This window comes from Carcharodon carcharias, chromosome 3, assembly GCF_017639515.1.
Source record: "Carcharodon carcharias isolate sCarCar2 chromosome 3, sCarCar2.pri, whole genome shotgun sequence".
NCBI classification, from domain to species: Eukaryota; Metazoa; Chordata; class Chondrichthyes; order Lamniformes; family Lamnidae; genus Carcharodon; species Carcharodon carcharias.
In genome coordinates, this window is record NC_054469.1 from 39,343,817 (window position 1) to 39,361,921 (window position 18,105).

At 45.2% G+C, this 18,105-nt stretch overlaps 1 protein-coding gene across 1 annotated transcript in view; it reads right to left on the reverse strand.

The window, feature by feature from the left end:
- The window catches only part of adarb2 (adenosine deaminase RNA specific B2 (inactive)), a 383,590-nt gene that overhangs the window by 154,349 nt on the left and 211,136 nt on the right, over window positions 1-18,105 (reverse strand). The window contains exon 5 of the mRNA XM_041183928.1: window positions 2,166-2,334. Within this exon, the coding sequence (XP_041039862.1) occupies window positions 2,166-2,334 (169 nt within the window). The remainder of the gene's footprint in view (window positions 1-2,165; window positions 2,335-18,105) is intronic.

Genomic DNA, 18,105 nt, shown 5'->3' on the forward strand with positions numbered 1-18,105 from the left:
AGCAGAGAATGAGGAGAGAGGTTTAGCTAAATTTCTTCACATAGAGAGTTAACATTGAATAAGTTCCCAAAAGGAATGGTTGAGGCCAGTACTGATTTTGAGAAGAAAGAAACGAAGAAGGCAGTAAGATTAGTTTAGGATTGTTTTAGCAGAGTCAGCTTGGGGAAGGTGTGGGTAGGTAGAAACGCAATTGAGTGAGACATGGAGATGAGTGACAGCTGGTCATAATTTAACGTGGGGCCGAGAGGACCAGATTTGGTCCTCCTCCCGCTTCCATAATAAGGCAAGTAAAAAGATTATTTAAAAGCTACATTCTAAACACCTCAAACAGCAGAGAGCTGGTGCTGGTTTCACCACTGGAGAAAGGGTGGGGGTGGGAGGGTGAACCCATGGGAGCATACCTCAGTGGGATGAATGGAGCGGGGTGGGGTGGGGAGTGAGGGGAGCTGGTTGTTTCATTAAGGGGACAGGCCACCTGAATACAGGTCATTTAAATTAAGTCACAATTTTGAATTGCTTCTCTATATTTTACGTTCCGTGGGCGGGCGGGGGCCAGACCCGATCGGGCGTAAAGTTGTGGGCAGTTGAAAGCGAGCCCGCCGACGATGAAGCAGGCAATCAAGCCCGTTAACGGTGCATTGAAAGCAATTGAATATGGCCCAACCTTATGGTTGGCAGATGGGCTAAACGGCCAGGCGGCCTTTACATTTTTCACGAAACCTCATCCAAGAGCAGGATAAAATATCCGTTCGGAAATAAAATAAGAAGAAATATCTGGGGACAGCATTTTTACGAGGTATGCTTTCGGGTGCTTGATTGTGCTGCATGGACATTTTTTGCGGCTTCTTTATGCTTTATTTTATTATTTGCAGGTCTGCAGCTCCCTGAGGCGGCTGTCTGCCTTCAGGGAGCTCCCTTGAAGCGCTCACCCATGCCCACGGTGAGTTTGTCGCCCACTCTCTTCCTGGCCCACCCTGGTAGCTCCGAGATTTTCAGGGTGCGTTTCACACTGGCTGGCTGATCACGCATGCCCGACATGGGAAAAATTCAGGGCATTATTCTAAATTAGGCAAATATTAAAAAGCACCCTGAGCTGTTTAAGACTCACACAAGATCATAAGAACTAGGAGCAGGAGTAGACAATTCAGCCTCTCGAGCCTGCCCCGCCATTCAATACGATCATGGCTGATCTCATTTCGGCCTCAACTCCAACTTCCCGCCCTCTCCCCATAACCTTTCAACCCGTTACAAATTAAAAATCTGTCCATCTCCTCCTTAAATTTATTCAGCGTCCCGGCATCCACTGCACTCTGAGGTAGTGAATTCCACAGATTCGCTTCCCTTTCAGAAATGAAACTCTTCCTCATTTCTGATTGAAATCTACCACCCCTTAGCCTAAAACTATGGCTTCTCATTCTAGAAAGCCCCACAAGGGGAAACATCCGCTCCACATCTACTTCGTCTATCCCCTTTAGCATCTTATATACCTCAATTAGATCTCCTCTCACCCTTCTAAACTCTAGCGAGTGTAGGCCTAAACTGCTCAATCTCTCCTCATAAGACAAACCCCACATCTCTGGAATCAACGTAATCTCGCCCACACAATAAACAGTCTTGTTTGTGTAGCAGGCAACAAGAACAACAACTTGTATTTATATAGCACCTTTGGCATAACAAAACATCCCATGGTCCTTCACAGGAGCATTACAAAGTAAAATTTGACACCAAACCGCATAAAGCAATAATAGGGCAGAAGGTCAAAAGCTTGTTCAAAAGCGATAGGTAGGTTTTAAGGAACATCTTAAGGAAGAAAGTGAGATACAGAGGCAGAGAAGTTTATGGAGGCAATTTCAGAGCTTTGGGCCTCGGAAGCTGAAGACCCAGCTGCCAATGATGGAACAGTTAAAATCAGAGATGCTCAAGAGGCCAGAATTAGCTGAATGCCGATATCCTGGAGGGTTGTGGGGCTGGAGGAGATGCAGAGGTAGGGGAGGGCGAGGCCACAGAAGGATTTGAAAATGAGGTTAAGGATTTTAACATCAAGGCAGAGGCAATCTGGAGAAGACAATAATTCTGGGTCTTTAAGAAGACAGTCTACTCATCTGGACTTCGTGGTAGAGCAAAGAGTTAAGATGAACAACAATCAGGATTATTTTTTTGTTTACCTTAAGTGTAGTTCCAGCTGAGAGTAAAGGAAACGAAGAAAAGATCTCCGTGCCACAATTTCAGCATGGCAATCGTTAAGTGTTAGACCCCGGTTACTAATGTATTCTCCGTTTATACATTTTGTCCCTGTTGACAGTGCAACAACCTGGGCCTCCTTCATGTTTAGACCTGCAAGAGGAAACAGCAAAAAAAAATCTTTTTATAAACCAATATAAGTAGATTGGATTGTTCTTAATCTCGACCAAGCTGGCTGCCAAAAGTTAGCAATAGATAAAATTGCTCCCTTTCGTTTCAGAGCTAAGGATGCTGTCTGTGGCATTTCCTATCGGCCACTATATGGAGCAATTTGGTAAGTGCATTGGTGAAGGTTTCTCTCTGTTTGGTATTCCTAGCAAAAACCGAATGTTCTTCCTGAATGCATTTAAGATATCACTACACATTGCAGCTGGAGTCCTTTCCTCTGTGTACTCTAGCTTCTAATCACAAGACAATTACAGATAAGGGAGGCCATTCTAAGTTCATCCATCCAGAAATGCGTAAAGTCCCCCATTGCAGTATCCAATTGGTTATTAAATGATTACATGCCTTTTCTCTCCGCTGCTCTATCCAGAGGGCCACTTCATGTATTGGCCACTTGTGTGAAGAACTTCCTGATATCAGATTCCCCACTCCTAGATTAAACACGTTTCCCCTCATTCAAGTTACTTCAAAGTAAATGTTTTTTCACCCTGTTAACTATCTTATGTTCTTCCATAAGATCATTGCTGGAAGGCCACCTTACAAGACTAAGAAGCCTAAGTTTTTTCAGTCTGCCCTCAGAACTCAGACCTCTAACACTAGGGATCATGCTCGTGGCTCTTCTCTGCTCATAGAATTTAGAAAGTGAACGCTGACTCTTCAATAATTTGAGCAAAAAAAAAGCTGCTTTGTGCTCATGCCGAATTCTTCGTCAAAATTATCAGCAAGTGGAGCTTCACCAAAGGGGGTTAAAGGCTTGCAGTTTCTATGTTGCAAAGCCTTTCAATGAGATTAGATTCCAAGTAGCAATGGAATACCAGTTTCTGTACCTTGACAGTGCATCTCGCCTGAGTGGGGGTAACTTCTTATGGATAATTTCTAAATCCATGAAAATCGCACAAATTTCTTGCCTCAGACATTACCAGAGGGACAGTCTGAAGGTCTGTTCTGAGATACGTGAACTATCTGCAACATTCTCTGCTGAAATTGCAAAGATTTTAGGATTTGCACTCCTAAGCTTCCGATTCCAATTCCTTGCTTTGCCCTGGTCTTAATTTGCACCATCGCAGTCACGAATCAAAGCATGTTCAAATCTCCAGCATCAGAGCAACCAGAACAATCACATCTACAGGGAATCCTGCGACTCCAAGTCAGTTTATCCTACGAGAAACTCAGTGTTCAATCACCGAAACTCTTTCAAGATAGGTCAAGTAATTTGATTTGATAGCTTAACAACAACAAATTATGCTTATATAGCACCTTTAATGTTATGTAGCTTCCTAAGGTGCTTCACAGGAGCAAAAGTAAGGTGATTTTAGGTCAAAGTGGAGTATCCTGAAGGAGGAAAATGAGGTAGAGAGATGGAGAGCTGTTGGGAGGATATTCCAGAACTTAGGGCCTGTGTAGTTCAGTGAACACAGGGGTGACGGGGGATGGGACTTACTGTGAGTTAAGACACGGGTAACAGATTTTTGGATGATCTCAAGTTTATGGAGGGTAGAATATGGGAGATCAACCAGGAGTGTGTTAGAATATTCGAGTCTCAAGGTAATGAAGGCATGAATGAGGGCTCTTGTAGCAGAGGAGCTGAGAAAGGGGTGATGTTGGGCAATATTACGAAGATGGAAATACCTGTTCTTAGGGATGCCATGAATGTGATGTCAGAAGCTCATCTCAGGAACATAGGTGATACCAAAGTTGCAAACAGACTGGTTTAACCTCAGACTGTAGAGAGGGAAAAGGATGAAGCAGCAGCTAGGAAATCAAGTTTGGAGCAGGGACTGAAAACAATGACTTTAGTGTTCCTACTATTTTACTGGAGGAAATTTCTGTTAATTCAGAACTGGATTTCGGATAAGCAGTCTGATAATTTAGCAACAGTGGAGAAGTCGATAGAGGTGGTGGTGAGGTGGAGCTGGGTGTTGTCAACATATATGCCACCTAATGTTGTGCCTTAAGATAATGTCACTAAGGAGTAGCATGTAGATAGGAGGGGGCTAATGATAGATCCTTGGTGAGCACCGGAAGTAATAGTGCAAGATCAGGAAGAGAAGCCATTGCAAGTGATTGTCTGGCTACAATTAGGTGAGAATAGAACCATGTGAATGCAGTCCCACCCAGCTGGATGACAGTGTATTAGTGTTGGAGGAGGATGGTGTGGTCAACCTTGTCAAAGGCTGCAGACAGATTGAGAAGGACGAGGTGAGGAAGTTTACCTTTTGATCGTAGTCACATAGGGTGTCATTTGAGACTTAGATAAAAGCTGTTTTGGTGCTGTGACAGGGCCTGAAACATGATTGGAGGGATTCAAACATGGAGTTCCTGGAAAGATGGGAGTGGATTTGGGAGGTGACAGCATATTCAAGGGCTTTGGAGAGGCAGGGGCAGTTGGAGTTGGGGCGTTAGTTTGCAAAGATAGTGGGGTCAAGGGTTGGTTTTTTGAGGAGAGAGGTGATGACGGCAAGTTTAAAGGAAAGAGGGACAACGTCTGAAGAGAATTATTTACAATATCGACTAACATGAGGGTCAGGAGTGGAAAATCTCTGATTGTTATAATTCCTCTTTTAGCAAGGTGCCTGAGGCATTCTGTACTAGGCATAAAAGGATTTGTGTTGCCAATCCTTTCCTCTTGTCTTGCTTCCACTTGAAGAATGCTCTATTATGCTGATTTGCTAGGCTGATGAAGATAGTGAATTTGAATTACAGCTGAGGATTGAGTCCTGTAGATGGCAGTCTGTTCATTTTTTGTTACCTGATCAGGACTATTCGCAAGCACAACTGAAAGCACAATGTACATTGAGCTTATTTCCCCTCCTTCACTCCAGGAGATTGGTGCAGTAGAAACTGAGCGTAGGCTTGCTTTATATCTCAGGATTAAAAAGCAGTCCAGCACTGGGGGGAATAATGACATTCATGTTTCAAACCAGAGGTCATATCAGAGCTTTTCGTCCTGATAATGACCAACTCATGATCTGCCAGCTGTGCTGAGTATTGCAGATTCTCTGCTGGGTTGTTAAGTGAGGTAAACATAGAAACATAGAAAGTAGGAGCAGGAGTAGGCCATTTGGCCCTTCAAGCCAGCTCCTCCATTCTTTATGATCATGGCTGATTATCCAACTCAATGGCCTGCTCCCGCTTTCTCCCCATACCCTTTGATTCCTTTCACCTCAAGAGCGATATCTAACTCCTTCTTGAAAACATACAATGTTTTGGTCTCAACTACTTTCTGTAGTAATGAATTCCACAGGCTCACCACTCTCTGGGTGAAGAAATTTCTCCTCATCTCAGTCCTAAATGGTCTACCCCATATCCTCAGACTATGACTCCTGGTTCTGGACTCCCCCATCATCGGGAACATCCTTCATGCATCTACCCTGTCTAGTCCTGTTAGAATTTTATAGGTTTCTATGAGATACCTCCTCATTCTTCTGAACTCCAGCGAATATAATCCTAATTGACTCAATCTCTTCTCACATGTCAGTCCCGCCATCCCAGGAATCAGTCGGGTAAACCTTCGCTGCATTCCCTCTACAGCAAGTACATCCTTCCTCAGATAAGGAGACCAAAACTGCACACAATATTCCAGGTGTGGTCTCACCAAGGCCCTGTACAATTGCAGCAAGACATCCCTGTTTCTGTACTCAAATCCTCTGGCAATGAAGGCCAACATGCCATGGTAGGGGAGGATCTCATTTCAACATGTGGAAGAAAGGACAACACATTTAGCCCAATAGGATGCAAAGGTATAGAAATCTCAGTCTTACAGCACAGAAGGAGACCGTTCAGCCCATCATGCTTGTGCCAGCTCTTTGAAAGAGCTGTCCAATTAATCCCACTCCCCTGCTCACCAATCTGCATCTGTCTTGCTGAAGTGTGCTACAATCCTCCCTACCATTTACTAAATCTTGAAGTTATGTGCTATCTGCAACTTTGAAATTATGCCCCTTAATGCTCAAGTCCAAGTCATTTCAAAAATAGCAGCAGCTCTAATACCGAGCCCTGGAGGATACCGCTGCAAACGGAAAACACCGTTCACCACTATTCTCTGCTTCCTGTCTCTATTTTCGTATCCGTGTTGTCACTGCCGCTATCAGCCCATGGGCTTCATGGGATTATACTAACATGGTCCTGCCCACTTCACTCAATATGTACCCATGCAATCAATAGCAGTGAAGAAAATAAAGCTAAAAATAAGAGCTTTTCATACATATGGAATGTGAATTACATTGAGCAAACCTTGGGATTGTTGCTGGCAGCATTTCGCAGCATATGAGTAATGAAAACAATATAGAACTGTACAGCTCTGAAGAAGGGTCATACAACTCGAAACATTAACTCTGTTTCTCTCTTCACAGATGCTGTCAGAACTGCTGAGATTCTCCAGTATTTTCTGTTCTTATTTCAGATTTCCAGCATCCGCATTATTTTGCTTTTATCTTAGTGTATAATTCATTGCCACTTCTCTCCCAGGAATGCCTATCTTGAAGGAGTACTGCTCTTCTCTCTGACAGGATTTCTGTTTGTCTCTTTCACCCTGTTCACCTTCATTGCTTCCCATTCCCCTCCGGGTGTTTGACAAGGTGTTTACCAAAACTCGCTTTCACAGCCATATTTCCTTCCTCAGCGACTGTCTCCACCTCTGACTTACCCCACGTGGATTCCAGCTGAAGTTCCAACACTCAAGTTTTGAATCCACCGGGATTACAGGTATCTCCGGGACATACAATGCTCCTTGGATTGCTGTTCTTGCCGCATCCTGAGACCCACACTCAGTGCCATGCGCCGCCATATGAACATACTCGACCTCTCTCTCTAGCAGCGACTCACCCTATCTTAAGACCATAAGACCATAAGACATAGGAGCAGAAGTTAGGCCCTTCGGCCCATTGAGTCTGCTCTGCCATTCAATCATGGCTGATAGGTTTCTCAAACCCCTTTCCCCCCAGTTTCATTTTATTCTTTGTCTCATCCGACGGCTTAACAAGAAACTTTTCCTCTACCTTTCAGGTGTTAAGGAACAGAAGATCCAACAATTTATTGATACCAATGCCTATCCAGGACCCTCCATCCCTTCCCGTCCCTCTGATCCCAACCCTTCTTCGAATCCTAGCCCTTACTGTGTATTCACCATACCCTCTGACCTTCCCCTCTCTGATGCTGAATGTTTAGTGCTCAGCAAAGGACTCAATTTCATATTCTTACATCCTCATCTCAATGAATTCTGGGTTCGGCACGATGCTGAACTCTTCTTCCGTCGCCTTCGTCTCCGTGCTCACTTCTTTAGGCAGGAGTCCTCCCCCAGTTCAACGGATCCTTTCATCTGACTCCAGTATTTTCCCTCCACCTGTACCCTTCCCTCTGGCCCCTTACCTCCTCTTGATCTTTTCATTGAGAACTGTCAGTGTGACATCTGCTTTCTCAATTTCTCTGCCCCTCTCACCCACTCTAACCTGTCTCCTTCTGAACTCGTGCCAGTCCGTTCTCTTAGGTTCAACTCTGACTTTGTTATCAAACCTGCCGACAAGGGTGGTTGTTGTTGTTGTCTGGCGTACTGACCTCTACCTCACAGAGGCTGAGCGCCAACTCTCAGACACTTCCTCCTACCTCCCCTGGACCATGACCCCACCATCATCAAGCCATCGTTTCCAGGACTGTCACTGACCTCATCTCCTCTGGAGATCTTCCCTCCACAGCTTCCAACCTCATAGTCTCCCAACCCAGCACAGGCCGCTTCTACTTCCTCCCCAAAATCCACAAACAGGACTGTCCTGGTAGACCCATTGTGTCAGCCTGTTCCTGCCCCTCGGAACTAATTTCTTCCTATCTTGACTCCGTTCTCTCTCCTCTTGTCCAGTCTCTTCCCACCTATATCCACGATTCCTCTGATGCCTTACGTAATTTTAATAATTTCCAGTTTCCTGGCCCTAACTGCCTCCTCTTCATCATGGATGTCCAATCCCTCTACACCTCCATCCCCCACCGGGATGGTGTGATGGCTCTCCGCTTCTTCCTTGAACAGAGGCCCGAACAATCCCCATCCACCACTACTTTCCTCTGCCTGGCTGAACTTGTTCTCTCACTGAACAATTTCTCCTTTAACTTGTCTCACTTCCTCCAAATGAAAGGTGTGGCTATAGGTACCTGCATGAGTCCCAGTTATGCCTGTCTCTTTATGGGGTATGAGAGAACATTCCTTATTCCAGTCCTACTCAGGCCCTCTCCCACAACTTTTTTCTCGGTATATCGATGACTGTTTTGGTGCCGCTTCATGCTCTCATCTTGACCTGGAAAAATTTATCAATTTTGCTTCCAAATTGTACCCCTCTATCACCTTCACATGGTCCATCTCCGACACTTCCCTTCCTTGGCCTCTCTGTCTCCATTCCTGGTGATAGACTGTCCATCAATATCCATTACAAGCCCACTGACTCCCACAGCCACCTTGACTATAGCTCCTCACACTCTGTCTCCTGTAAGGACTCCATCCCTTTCTCTCAGTTCATTCACCTCCGTCACATCTGTTCCGATGATGCCACTTTCCAAAATAGTGCTTCTGACCTGTCTTCCTTCTTCCTTAATCGAGGTTTCCCACTCGCAGTGGTTGATAGGGCCCTCAACCGTGTCCGACCCATCCCCCGCGCCTCTGCCCTCACACCTTCCTCTCCCTCCTAGAACCATGACACGGTCCTCCTTCTCCTCACTTTTCACCCCTCCAGCCTCCGCATTCAAAGGATCATCTTCTGCCATTTCCACCAACTCCAACATGATGCCGCTACCAAACACATCCACCCCTCACCCCCTCCCTGTCAGCATTCTGTGGGGACAGAATACCCCTCTGAGGCACTCTGGTCCACTTTTCCATCACTCCCAACACCTCATCCCCTTCCCATGGCACCTTTCCATGCAATCGCTGAAGGTGCAACACTTGCCTCTTTACCTCCTCCCTCCTCACCGTCCAAGGGCTCAAACACTCCTTTTAGGTGAAGCAGTGCTTCACTTGCACCTCCTTCAGTTTGGTCTACTGCATTTGCTGCTCCCAATGCGGTCTCCTCTACATTGGAGAGACCAAACGCAGACTGGGTGACCACTTTGTGGAACACTTTAAGGTCTGTCTGCAAGCATGACCCAGACCTTCCTGTTGCTTGTCATTTCAACACAACATCCTTCTCTCTTGTCCACATATCCATCCTTGGCCTGCTGCAATGTTCCACTGAAGCCCAACGCAAACTGGAGGAACAGTACCTCATCTTCTGATTAGGCGCTTTACAGCCTTCCGGGCTTAACATTGAGTTCAGCAACTTCAGACCAGCTCTGAAGAAGAGTCATACGACTAGAAACATTAACTCTGTTTCTTTCTCCACAGATGATGTCAGACCTGCTGCGATTTTCCAGCATTTTCTGTTTTTATTACAGTACTGTACATGTTTGACTTAATTATGTGAGTCAAGTTACAGTCCATAATTAAGTCATAGCTGCACGTTTGTCATTCAAAAATAAAAAGTCAGACATATCATACTGTTCTACCTGTGACAGTAAGTTTCGCATCAATACTTCACGCATCTTCATTTATGTGGGAATTGTCAAAGTAATTCACTCCTCTCATTTCTCTTTCCAGAGAAGTGGGGAAATTGCTGTGTTGACTTCGACAATCATAAAAAGGACAGCTCTTTTGTCCCGTCTGCTTTGCAGCAAAGCAGGTCCAGTCTGCCTATTCACTTTCACAGCGAGAGTGATTGTCACTTCCAACAAAGAGACGGGAAGAAATAGAGCTGAACTGTGACAGATTCACATGGAGCTAAATGGCAACATGAGAGAGGAAGATGGACTTTCAAAAACCTTCCTTTTTAAATGAGATTTTAAAAATAACTCACGCGCAATTAAACCTGTCAAGAATTATCAAACAAACCCAGAAAGGGGACAAAATAAATGATTGCATGTCTGTTTGCAGCAAAGTGCTGAAGATGATTATTTATGTGATGCAACTTTGGCTGTCTCAGGGTGGAGGTCAAGGACTTGTGCTTCTGAAATAGAATGTGGAAGGAAGGCTCCAGTCTGCTGATGCCGTGTGAAATCATTTCTAACATACATTTTAAATGATCAGTCAATCTAATTATTATACCATGCACATGGTGGCAGATCCAATGCAGTTGCAGCAACCTGGGTTTTCATTCTGTGATCTTGAACTAACACTGATGACATGGGTTTAGTCTGGCTTCATGATCAGAGAGATGCAAAGTATACCTGTCCCAATTCATTTCAAAGCTAATGTGACCGAAAGGAAGTTTTCAAGCTTTCGCTGATGCTCATTACCGTTCGTTGGCAGAAAGGATGAAAGTGAGCCTGTGCTGTTTTTATCATTTGGACATAAAGTGACAAAGATTTATTGCTGAATGGCCAATATCCGCTGGCAGCTATCTCTCTAAAATAGCTAATCCAGCCACTTAAGCTGTGGTGACAAGGGCCTGAATCTTCCAAGCAGAGGCAATCACCACCGGATTACCACTCCGTTCCTGCTTATAAGTACATTGCCGGAGCTCTGCATTTCTGGCCAGGACTTCTGATCCTGGCTTCTCCAGGAATGCAGAGCGTACCTGGAATCCAAGTGCTTCCTCGTATTGCTGGATCATCAGGGAAAGACAAGCCTCAGTCCGTTCTTAAGGCACTTGCTGCTGTATTCCGGTAAGTGTTCACTAACACACTGAAAAGTTGGGACATTTAAGCAGCTGTTAGTGTATGAGTGAATGGGTGAATGTGTAGGTGGGCGAAAATAGGAAGATATTGGAAGATAACTGCCATGGTGGGACTTGAATGGGGGTCACCGAGCATTACCCTGGGTTTCTGGATTACTAGTCCAGCGACAATACCAAAACGCCATCGCCTCACCAACCTGTCTGCCGCAGATGTATCTGTCCACGACAGTATCGGTAGGAGTGACCACCGCACAGTCCTTATGGAGACGAAGTCCCGTCTTCACATTGAGGATACCCTCCATCATGTTGTGTGGCACTACTACTGTGCTAAATGGAATGGATTTCGAAGAGATCTAGCAACTCAGGGCATCCATGAGGCACTGTGGGCCATCAGCAACAGCAGAATTGCACTCAAACACAATCTGTAGCCTCATAGCCCGGCATATCCCCCACTCTACCATTACCATCAAGCCAGGGGATGAACCCTGGTTCAATGAAGAGTACAGGAGGGCATGCCAGGAGCAGCACCAGGCATATCTAAAAACGAGGTGTCAACCTGGTTGACAGCACAGCACACAGGATAAGCAGCAAGTGATAGACAGGGTTAATCGATCCCACAACCAACGGATCAGTTCTAAGCTCTGCAGTCCTGCCTCACACAGTCGTGAATGGTGATGAAAAATTAAACAACTCACTGGAGGAGGATGCTCCACAAATATCCCCATCTTCAACGATGGAGGAGCCCAGCACATCAGTGCAAAAGATAAGGCTGAAGCATTTGCAACAATCTTCAGCCAGGAGTGCCGAGTGGATGATCCATCTTGGCCTCCTCTGAAGGTCCCCAGCATCACAGCTGCCAGTCTTCAGCTAATTTGATTCACTCCACGTGATATCAAGAAATGGCTGAAGGCACTGGATACTGCAAAGGCTATGGGCCCTTACAATATTCCGACAATAGTACTGAAGACTTGTGCTCCAGAACCTGCCGCGCCCCTAGCCAAGCTGTTCCAGTGCAGCTAAACACTGGCATCTACCCGGCTATGTGGAAAATTGCCCAGGTATGTCCTGCACACAAAAAACAGGACAAATCCAACCCAGCCAATTACCGCCCCATCAGTCTACTCTCTATCATCAGTAATGGAAGGGCTCATCAACAGTGCTATCAAGCAGCACTTGCTTATCAATAACTTATGCCTAGTTTGGGTTCTGCGAGGGCCACTCAGCTCCTGACTTCATTACAGCCTTGGACAAAAGAGCTGAACCCCCGAGGTGAGGTGGTAGTGACTGCCCTTAACATCAAGGTAGCATTTAACCCAGTGTGACATCAAGGAGTCCTAGCAAAACTGGAGTCAATGGGAATCAGGGGGAAAACTCTCCGCTGATTGGAGTCAAACCTAGCACAAAGGAAGGTGACTGTGGTTGTTGGAGGTCAGTCACCTCAGCCCCAGGACATCACTGCAGGAGTTCCTTGGGGTAGTGTCCTAGGCCCAACCATCTTCAGCTGCTTCATCAATGACCTTCCTTCCATCATAAGGTCAGAAGTGCGAATGTTCGTTGATGATTGCACGATGTTCAGCACCAATTGCAATTCCTCAGATACCGAAGCAGTCCCTGTCCAAATACAACAAGACCTGAACAATATCCAGACTTGGGCTGACAAATGGCAAGTAACATTCGAGCCACACAAGAGTCAGGCAATGACCATCTCCAACAAGAGAGAATCCAACCATTAACCCTTGATGTTCAATGGCATTACCATCACTGAACCCCCCCCACTATCAACATCGTGGGGATTACCATTAACCAGAAACTGAACTGGATTAGCCATAAAAATACTATAGATACAAGAGCAGGTCAGTGGCTAGGAATCATGTGACGAGTAACTCACCTCCTGATTCCTCAAAGCCTGCCCACCATTTACAAGGCACAAGTCAGGATTGTGATGGAATACCCCACACTTGCCTGGATGAGTGCAGCTCAAGAAGCTTGACACAGTTCAGGAGAAAGCAGCCTGCTTGATTGGCACCACATCTGCAAACATTCACTCCCTCTACCACCGACGTATAGTAACAGTAGTGTGTACCATCTACAAGATGCACTGCAGGAATTCTTTGAAGCTCCTTAGTCAGCACCTTCCAAACTCACGACCACTACCATCTAGAAGGACAAGGGCAGCAGATAGATGGGAACACCACCACCTGGAAGTTCCCCTCCAAGTCACTCACCATTCTGACTTGGAAATTTATCACCGTTCCTTCACTATCACTAGGTCAAAATCCTGGAACTCCCTTCCTAACAGCACTGTGGGTGCACCTACACCACAGGGACTGCAGCGGTTCAAGGAGGCAGCTCACCACCACCTTCTCAAGGGCAGTCAGGGATGGGCAATAAATGCTGGCCCAGCCAGCGAAGCCCACATACCGTGAATGAATAAAAAAAAAGGAAGATAAGCAGGTGCAAAACCAGAAAAGACCGCTTTTCAGTTCAGCTGGGCAGCCTCAGAGTTCAAAGGCAAAATATAGCTCACTACCAGTATTTCTCAACTGATTTTATGCCAAATGCCTGTCCAACTTCCTCTGAAAATTATTGATGTTTTCAGCCTTGATGGCTTCCAGGGCATTTCATTCCAAACATTAACCACCCTTTGTGTTAGATAATTATCGGATCTGTCCCATTCTGATCTTTTCCTGTACTGTGTTCTGCAGGCTAACGTCATGTGGTTTACAGTTTCACTGGTTTATTCTCCTTCCTGACCTTCATCACTTTACATGCACTTATAATGAATTGCATTTTCAGCCAAGTTCCCATGTTATCTGGATCCCTCTGCACCTGATTAGCCTGCTCTTGATGAACCTTGTTGTCATAAGCAATTATTGACAGTTCTGTCTCCAGCCCCTTTTCCACATTATTGTTCTCTAACATGAAAAGGAATGGTCTAAGCATTAATTCATGGCCACCCCACTTGTCACCGATGGCATATATCAGTTTCATCTGGCGAAGATTTCATAGTAACAACACACAGTGACATAAATGAATAGTGCAGAGCATTTTTCTGTTCAAAGTTGTGCTATTGTGCCCATTAGCAGGCCTGTACCTGTAGAGCATGAGGAAGGGAGGATGTCTCAGAATCAGAGACAGTACAGAGGCACATGACTCACAGCAGGTGTACTCCCAAAGAGTCAGTGACATGGTCATGGAGGAGGACCAATGCCTGAGCAGGCCCAGGCTGACCTAGTAGTTATGGCTGACTTGCCCAAGCTTCATCCAAGTAGACTTAAAAGGGCCAATCAACCATCTGACAGGAATTAACAGTAGGATGGAAGATCACTTCTGCCCTCGGCTTTTACGTCTCAAGGTCGCTCCAGGACTTGGCCACATTGCTTGTTTGGCTTTGGAGAAGGAAAGGATGGCAGTTGGTAAGTTACAAGGGGAGTATGGTTAGTGGTTAACATGTATAATGTATTTGGTTACTTGTTATGCACTTTTCTATATTGGATTGTGAGAATGCCTTAAAACTAAGTCATTAATGAACAAAGAATTGGCGGCATGGAAGGGAAACCTGTACCTTACCATGATGATACTGCTTTAGTGCTGGGGCTAGCATAAGGCTAATTATTTTTGATTGCTCACACTGCTTTGATTCCCTTTCAGTGTTATCATGGTCCTGATTCTGCAGTTGGTGATATAGAGAAGTTGAAACAAAGAAACAGGCAAATCAATTCATCAAATCCATGTTGGAGTTTACCTTTCAAACAAGCAAACAATTAAAATCACGTATTTTCTTCATCCTCCTACCCTATCTACTCTTGAATGTCAAGTTAGTTTCTGTCTCAGCCACTAATCCTGGAAATGAATTCCACAGCTTCACAATTCTCTTTGTGAAGCATATTCTCCTGCTCTCATTTCTAAATTTCTTACATTTAATCTTGCACCTATTAACTTTCATTCTTGACTCCTCAACAAGAAGCAGTCTGCTCCTTGGCACTCCATCGAGGCTGGTCATCATTTTAAAAAATTCATTCTTGAGATGTGGACCTTTGAGAAGGATTTGTTGAGCCACATTCTTGAACCACTTTGTCATAGCAGTTTGGTGAAACAGAGCAGTCATTGCTAGATTATTTCAAAAGACAGTTAGGAGCCAACCACATTGTGTGGAGTCTCGTGGCACAGGACATAGGAGAATGGCAGATTTCCTTCCCTAACCAACTAGTCCAGTAACATAGTAACTTTGCTACCATACTCTGATCTGAGCTGTGAATGTAAGTTTTGACCATTCAAATCACAAATTTAACAGGTTATAAGATAAAATTAAGGTCTACTGAACAGCTGGTCCCAATAGTAGAGGTTAAATGCTCTGCAATGTTGATCTGCGCTCCACATGGCTCTCATGGCTGGCACTATTTTAAGTGTTGTGATTGCTTTTAAATAGGGATCCATTGTAAACAAACTTTCAGGAATATTGGGACAATTAAACACAGATTCATTATTAATTTACGATACAATGTAGTTTCACCAATTTTTAATGTTTTCATTGCTAACCTGATCAGTGCCGATTCACATATTATCCATTACCATGACAATTGGTAATGAGGTAGTTGAGCTATTAGATGGCCTGAGGGTACTGATAATATTAATAATGCAGTTAATATCAAAACGAGTGCACATAATGTTAAGTTAAGGGATTTGTTAAACATTCATGGGATGTTTTCCACTTTTAGAAACCAGGATATTAACGGTGCCGTACATTGTTAATTTTAATGGCATAGAATAGAATTGCTAATGGTTTTGGTTTCCAGTGGGTGATTATATTCTAAAGGATTTCAATAGCCGAACTGACAGAATCTTGGACAATAAGGATCTGCCTGAAAGATGCTCATTTTGTGCCTCTCTAGAGGCATAAGAGCCACAAAACTAGTCAAGCGATGGCCAGCTCCAGAGATGGGAGATATAAAGAAGGATTTTGGAATCAAAACCAAAGTTTCTAAGTTTGTGGATGATGCCAAATTGGGGTGGGGTGGGGGCTATGAATACTGAGGAGGACTGGAACAAATTACAAGAAACCATTAGTAAATTTGCAGAACAGAGAAATAATAAACTTAGGGTACTGGACAGGTTTCTTGTAAGAAACAATAAACTTTATTTACAGGACTTCTGATGAAGATTCATCCTTGTCCCAAGACCAAAGCAAGAAAGCTCTTCCCCTAAGTTTACCCACGCTTAGGGCTGATTCGTCTGAACAGTCACATGATCCCCATAACAGTATGAAAGGTTTTACCTACAATTACTAAATTCCTCTCCTTTTAATTTTGTTTCACCTCTCTTATTTACATAATTATTTTAACCCATATATACAAATATACACAGTTCATGCAATTATAGCTTTAGGCTGGGATTTTCCATGCCTGCCAGCATCGGGTGTGTTTGGTGGAGTAAGCGGACAATATGGCGCGATCGGTTTCATGCCGCATGAAACCAGTTTGCGATCATCCGTTCAGCCGTCGATAGCGGACTGCGTTCCCTGCCATCAGACATCAGGAACCTCATCTCATTGTAATACATCAGCATATCATTATAAGGCCAGCCTGCCGGACTCAACCCTCCCTGCTGGATTGTCCGCACATCTTGGTGGGAAAGCACACTGAAGTGTTTCGCAACAGCACATAAGAGACTTGCACCTGGTAGGCTGCACAGCGCTTGGGACTTCAAGGTTTGTTTGCCTACTTTGCTTCGGCCAGCACTTGCAGCCATCAGCTCCAGGCTTCACAGACAGCACCACCACCACATCACTTTTAGGGGGGCTCATGCAGATCTCTACCAAGAAGGTCAGCTATATATGGGTGGCTTTTCAATGGCTGCAGGGCTATGGCTAGCTTGGTGAAGGGGGAGAAGTGGCCTCAGGCAAGGGAAGGGGCTGCAGGATGAGGGCTGTACTTGGGAAGGAGGGTAACCCAGGGTGTGTTTTGGGGGGGGTGGGGGGGGACCAAATGTTGATCTGTGCAAGAGGCGTCAAGATGGTGAAGGCTGAGGAAGCAGTCTCCAGAGGAAATGAGGCCAGAGGGACATGTGAGGGAATGTGTGTGAGAATGGGTGGTGATGTCCTCGAGTAGTGAGTGAGATGCCAGTGAATGTGTGATGGGCTTGAGTTTGTGAGTTTAGAGTGATGAGATAGTTGCCATACCCTGGCTGCACGGATGAGATCATTCAGTCTCTATCTGCATTGGACGGCCAACCTCTTCTATGCAGCACTGGCGCTGACCACCACTGTCATTGCCGACCAAGCTGGAGTGATAATGTTGTTGCCCCTCCTCCACCCAAGCGGGGGTAGGGGACATCACAATGAGCTTCCGCAGCATCCAAAAGGTGCTGGGGAGCTGCAGTCTTCTTGCTTTTCGGGGCCATCCTGTCTTCTGTGCAGCAGTCCTGGGCTGGAAGAACTAAGGGGTGTGCGTATGGCTGCTCTTTAGAAATGGCGCCCGGTGTGATGAAGCGGTGAGGTGATGGCGTGGCGTGCGAATGAGAGCCTGCCGACCATGGAAATGGCGCATAAATAATGCGGCAGGTTTGGGATGATATGGCGTGAAAAGCTATCATTGTGGCTGGTAGGTGAAATGTCGTTCACCCGCCCACTACTGCACTTACCGCAAACCTGGGAGGATTCCACCCACAGTCCTTGCGGTGGATTTTGGACTCGGGTAGAGCGCTGCAGCTCTATGACCTGAGATTCTTCCACTGGATCGACTTGACCGGGAATGGCAGCATCAGGAGCATCTTCAGACAATGGCAGCTCAATTATTTTCTCTTACAGAGACATCAGCTACATTTATTTGTCAATCTGACACCTTAGGGATCAAAGGTTCGGCTTCAAATTCAGGTGGATTAACTGTTCGATTGTCTTGCTACTTCTTAGATGATCCACGTGTTTCCTAAGAATCCTGTTTTGCACTTAAACTTGATATGACAAAGGTCCTGTTTCAGAGACGATTGTGCCAAGAAACCATTTTGGTCCAGTTGC